We start from the raw sequence: 5,341 nt of genomic DNA, 5'->3' as shown, positions 1-5,341 counted from the left end.
TTCTGATGCCCAGAGGTGGGGTTCAGGCCGAGCCCCTTCTGATGCCCTGAGGTGGGGTTCAGGTAGAGTCCATCCTGATGCTGAGAGTTGGAGTTCAGGTAGAGCCTTTCCTGATGCTGAGAGTGGGGGTTCAAGTAGAGTCCTTCCTGATGCTGAGAGTTGGGGTTCAGGCAGAGCCTCTCCTGAGGATGAGAGTGAGGGTTCAGGCAGAGCCCCTCCTGAGGATGAGAGTGGGGGTTCAGGTAGAATCCCTCCTGATGCTGAGAATGGGGGTTCAAGTAGAGTCCATCCTGATGCTGAGAGTGGGGGTTCAGGCAGAGCCCCTCCTGAGGCTGAGAGTGGGGGTTCAGACAGAGCCCCTCCTGATACTGAGAGTTGGGGCTCAGGCAGAGCCCCTCCTGAGGCTCAGAGTTGGGGCTCAGGCAGAGCCCCTCCTGAGGCTCAGAGTGGGGGTTCAGACAGAGCACCTCCTAAGGTTGAGAGTTGGGGTTCAGGCAGAACCCCTCCTGAACAGAACACTGAGATGGAAAGTGAGATAGAAAACATGGCAATGAGTAACCTGGGAGATTCAGATGGTGATATATAAATATGTCTTCTGTGGTGTCCAGCACCTGGGATGTTGACATAGTTACTTTGCGTTAGAGAGGTGTTATTCTTACTTTCCACATGTTACTTATGTTTCTGCATAAAAAATGTTGTGAGAAAGTTTTAAACAATTGTTTTGTAAGATTAATGAAATAAAACCAGTATGTGTTGAGGGATGGTTTTGTGCACTGTGTATTAAGATGCTGATTTCTTTGCCCAGAGATTTGGTTACAGTACAGACAGTAGAATTGTCTTGGTTACTGAACCATCTCCTGCATCAATGTTGTATAAAGAATGCTCACCAGCTATCTCTGATTTGTAAATAAAGAGCTAGTCAGCTCACGACTGCACAGAGAAGGCAGGACTTCCAATCCCAGGACCAGGGACCCAGGAAGAGAGAAGTAGGAGAAGGACCATGGGGAAAGAGGTAGAGAGAGCATGTGGAGAGACAGGGATGAGGCAGAGGGCCCAGGCAGTTATGATGAGCAGGTCACCCAGGGACTCGCCATGAGGGCACACACATGGAGCAGCAGAACAAGCCAAGATGAGCCTCAGATTGAAGGTATAGGGCCATGTGGGTGGGAAACAGATGGCTGAGAGGATTAGAATAGATGAATATCTGCTAGTCATAGTGCTTAAAGCTTGTTAATAATAGGTCTTTGTGTCAATTATCTGGGAGCTAAAACAGGTTAGAACAGGAATGGACAAGCTCCTCTAGCAACACAGTCTCTGAGGCAAGCATAGCGTGCAGTAAACCCCTGCTGAGCACAAAGGTTGGTGGAATGGAGAAGCTGCTGGCCAAGGGATGAGCTCCTGTGCCTGAAGACTAGCAGTAGCAATCAGGACACATCGACTTTTAATGGTTTCCTAGCAACGGCTGTGGGACAAACCTACTCGGATCTCGGAAGCATGCGGCACAGACTAGCATCTCAGATCCATGTGCAGCTCAGAGATTAGCCACGAGCTAACACACAGCTGGTGGGTTCCAGAGCTGCACTGCATTTCTCCCAAAGCATCAGGACAAAGTGGGAAAAGCCTGCTGAGGGGGAGGGGCCAGGCATAGGGTGAGCAGTGCCCCGGAGCTAGGAGGAACTCAAGGCTGGCAAACACCAACTCAGGGCAGTGCAGCAGGGTGGCATGAAACCCAAGACAGATAGCAGAATGCACGCCAGCCTGGAGAGGTCCCCAAACCCAGAAGTTGAGGTTTCTCTGGTGCAACTGCAGATCTACCTCTCTCCCTGTGAGTGGAAAGACAGGGGCAGAACTAATCACTGCAGTGTCCTAACCTAAACAGCAGAGGGAGATGGAACACACAGAAGAAATAGGAATTATGCTTAAAGGCTAAATAAAAAAGAGACTGGGTATAAAACATCATAGACAGATAAATAGTTTGAAATTAACAAAATGAAGTCCACAAAGAGAAAATTGAATAAATTAAAAAGAATAGCCACAAAGAGATGGAAAAAGAGTTTAAGGAAACTTAAGTACAGGAAACAATATTAAACTTAAAAGCATTAGGAGAGAAATAAATAAATATACCTAGAAGATAATGTCTCCAAAACAAGGAGAGAGAAAATAAACTGAAGTCTCCAGAGGAAGGAAAAAATTAGAGAGATTAAAAAGAAAATATTTTCCATGTTAAAAAATGGAAAACACCATAGAAGAAGGCATCTGGACCCCACGTAGTTTTGTTTTGACTGTCAACATAAAAATAATTATATGTTCAGTAGTGATTACCATTTTATATATCCCTTTAAAGAAAGATCAAAATACCGCAGACTTAGGTAAGAGAGGACCGATAGGTCGCTAGGTTACAGGCCATAAAACAGAGGTTAGAGGATCCCTTAAATCAGAGTCATGAATCTTCAGAAGTTAATCTGAATCCCACAGTGACAGCAGAAAAGATGGTTCCAAATGAGAAAACCACACTCGGGTTTGAGGAATTAGATCCGCAGCCCACAGAGATACAGTGTTCTGAGTGAAGGATCCAGATCCTCCTTAACGATGCTGACTGTGTTGGGAGTTAGGACTCTGACATTATTAGGGACATAAATACTGAGACCACAGCGTCCATGTGGTACGGGTACTAGTCAACATCCAAACAAAAGAAAGCAAAACAACCTAGAAACCACTCAAGATATTTTAGTCAGAGAAGGGTTGAATGCAGGACTCAGTTCCGAAAGTGTAGAGAGGATAGGCGGATAAACAGGACTAGGAACAGGTCCCTGGAGGCCGCGAAGCTGCTCACAGCTGGGCTGCAGCTCCTCAGCACTGCTGCTGCAATGCTGGAAGGACAGCCTTGCTGCTGTCCTGAAGCCCACCCTGCTGCCAAGGGAGCTGTGGTCATGCTTTCAGCTTGAATTAAACAGAACTTTCAGATCAATTTAGGGAAAGCTGAAATTTTGTTCTGCTATTAACTCTTCTGTTTAATGGTCATCGGTGTCTTAGGGTTTCTATTGCTCTGATGAAACACATGACTAAAAGCAAGTTGAGGTGGAAAGGGCTTATCTGGCTCACACTTCCACACTGTTGCCCATCATCTGAGGAAGTCAGCTCAGGAACTCACACAGGGCAGGAAGCTGGAGGCAGGAGCTGATGCAGAGGCCGTGGAGGGGTGCTGCTGACTGGGCTTGTTCTCCATGGATAGGTCAGTCTGCTTTCTTATAGAACCCCAAACCACCTGCCCTGAGATGGTACCACACACAATGGACTGGACCCCCCTTCATCGATCACTAAGTAAGAAAATTCCCTGTAGTCTAATCTTATAAATCTTTTCTCAACTGAGGTTCACTTCTTTCAGATGATTCTAGCTTGTTTCAAGTTGACCTAAAACCAGCCAGCACACTGTTTGCTTGAGTTGTCTTTTAATGTCTCTTAAATGAAATTTAATTTCATTCAAAACAGTCTTGTGTATTTTTGGTTATGTTTTGTATGATATAAATATATATAATTTATACATTTTGGGAGAATTTTGTACACACTTAGGGTATGTTTTGATCAGATCGACCCGTATATCTTCTCCTCCAACTCTTCCCCTATAGCCTGCATCAGTTTTCCTTCTTCCCTTCACTTCTTTTATTAAATGCACCAAGTTCACATAGTGTTACTGGTATGTGCATAGGTATAGGGCCACAGCATGGGTAGCCTCTCAGCCTATATTCTGATACTTTCCTTTCTATTGCAGCAATTAATTGCCAATAGCTAGGGGTGGAACTTCAAAAGTGCTACTGTCGATGCTGTGATTTTTTTTTCCAGCTTAATCTTGTACAAATCTTGTGTATGCAGTTATAGCATTTTGAGCTCATGTGTGCAATGGTCCTGTTGCCATGTCCGGAAAACCCTGTTTCTCAGAGGCTGTCTACTTCCTCTGGCTTGTACAGTCTTTGCTTTCTTTCAAGATGATTCCTAAGCCTTGGGGCATATGTGTAATATACACGCCCCATTTAGGACCGAGCACTCTATAATCTCTTATTCTCTGCCTGTTCACTAGTTGTGAATACTTTTATTGATTGCCATCTACTGCAAAAAGAAGTGTTTCTGGTAAGGGTCGAGAGATGTGCTAGTCCATGGATATTAAGATAAGAACACAGGGGGCAGTTTAATACCATTTCCAGAATAATGGTGGAAGGTTCTCCCTAGGATCTATGTCTATATAGCCATGAGTTCTTGGTTTAGTTAACAGTACCAGGCATGAGTTCCATCCCGTGTAATGGGATGAAATCTAATCAATAAGTGCTTGGTTACACCCATAACATCTGTGCAGCTATTGTACCAATAGGCACATATTTCCAGACCAGTTGTCATTGGTAGCTTGCAGGAGTCACAGCTGGGTAAGACTGCTGACTACTTTTGTTTCCCAGTAGTAGACATAGCAACTGCATGCTATGTCATAGCAGCATGAAAGCTATCCAGCAGGGATGAAGCTCCCAGGCTGGTACCAGCTTAATTTCTCTGTTTCCTAGGACTCAATTATGCAGCGTCTTTCACAATAGAATCTTACTGCCAAGGCGTAAAGAACAACAGAAATAGCCTACGAAGTTTGAGGTGACCTATGGGACTCCCTTGATCAACAAGTCAAAAAGCGGTAACCCATACCCAGTACAGGCTTTTTGTTTAATAGCCTGTGGTGTCTGAGAGGGGCATTATCCTCCCCCCAATACAATGAAACCCAAGCTAAACTCAGTATTAATTACATTTGTGCATTTCATGAAGCTTCTGCAATAGCTGGTTTCCAAATGGCTTTTCCCAAGGTCTTTGGTGTTTGTCTTCCATCCCCCAACCCTTCTTGTTCCCTGCCTTCCCAACCTCCACCTCACGTAACCCTTACCACTCCCTTTCCTTCCTCATGTCACCTGTGTTCTGCACCCCTCCATCCCTCGGAACACCCCACGACGGATCCTTACTTTTCCAACTTCCATGGAGCTGCCATTGTAAACACGTCAAAGAGTCAAAGCTAGGACCCACTTCATGTTTTCAACCCAGGCGAGGACTTTCTGAATAGACTGCAGTAGTGCAGGAATTAATACCAACCATTGACACACGGGACATGATGAGACCAAAAAAGCTTCAGTAAAGCAAAGGGCACCGTCACTGAGTAAAGAGGATGCCTAAAGAACAGGAAAATCTTCACCAACTATACATCTGAGAGAGTGTTAGTCTCTAGACCAGGCAAAAGAACTTTAAGCACCAGGAAAACAGCTCTATTTTTAAAAATAGGGCATGTAACTAAATAGAGCTCCCAAAAGAAGTACAGTCA

The 5,341-nt window shown here is 44.9% G+C and overlaps 1 protein-coding gene across 1 annotated transcript in view; it reads left to right on the top strand.

Moving 5' to 3' along the window:
* Positions 1 to 763, top strand: part of Slc22a16 (solute carrier family 22 member 16) — a 32,409-nt gene extending 31,646 nt beyond the window's left edge. Inside the window, exons 9-10 of the mRNA XM_028769097.1 lie at positions 122 to 242; positions 495 to 763. Coding sequence (XP_028624930.1) covers positions 122 to 138 — 17 coding nt within the window. The 3' untranslated portion in view covers positions 139 to 242; positions 495 to 763. The remainder of the gene's footprint in view (positions 1 to 121; positions 243 to 494) is intronic.
* Positions 764 to 5,341: the final 4,578 nt, after the last annotated feature.

Source organism: Grammomys surdaster, unplaced genomic scaffold, assembly GCF_004785775.1.
Source record: "Grammomys surdaster isolate TR1022 unplaced genomic scaffold, NIH_TR_1.0 190, whole genome shotgun sequence".
NCBI classification, from domain to species: domain Eukaryota; kingdom Metazoa; phylum Chordata; class Mammalia; order Rodentia; family Muridae; genus Grammomys; species Grammomys surdaster.
The sequence above is the reverse complement of the archived record's forward strand: the minus strand, read 5'-3'. Positions and strand labels throughout refer to the sequence as shown.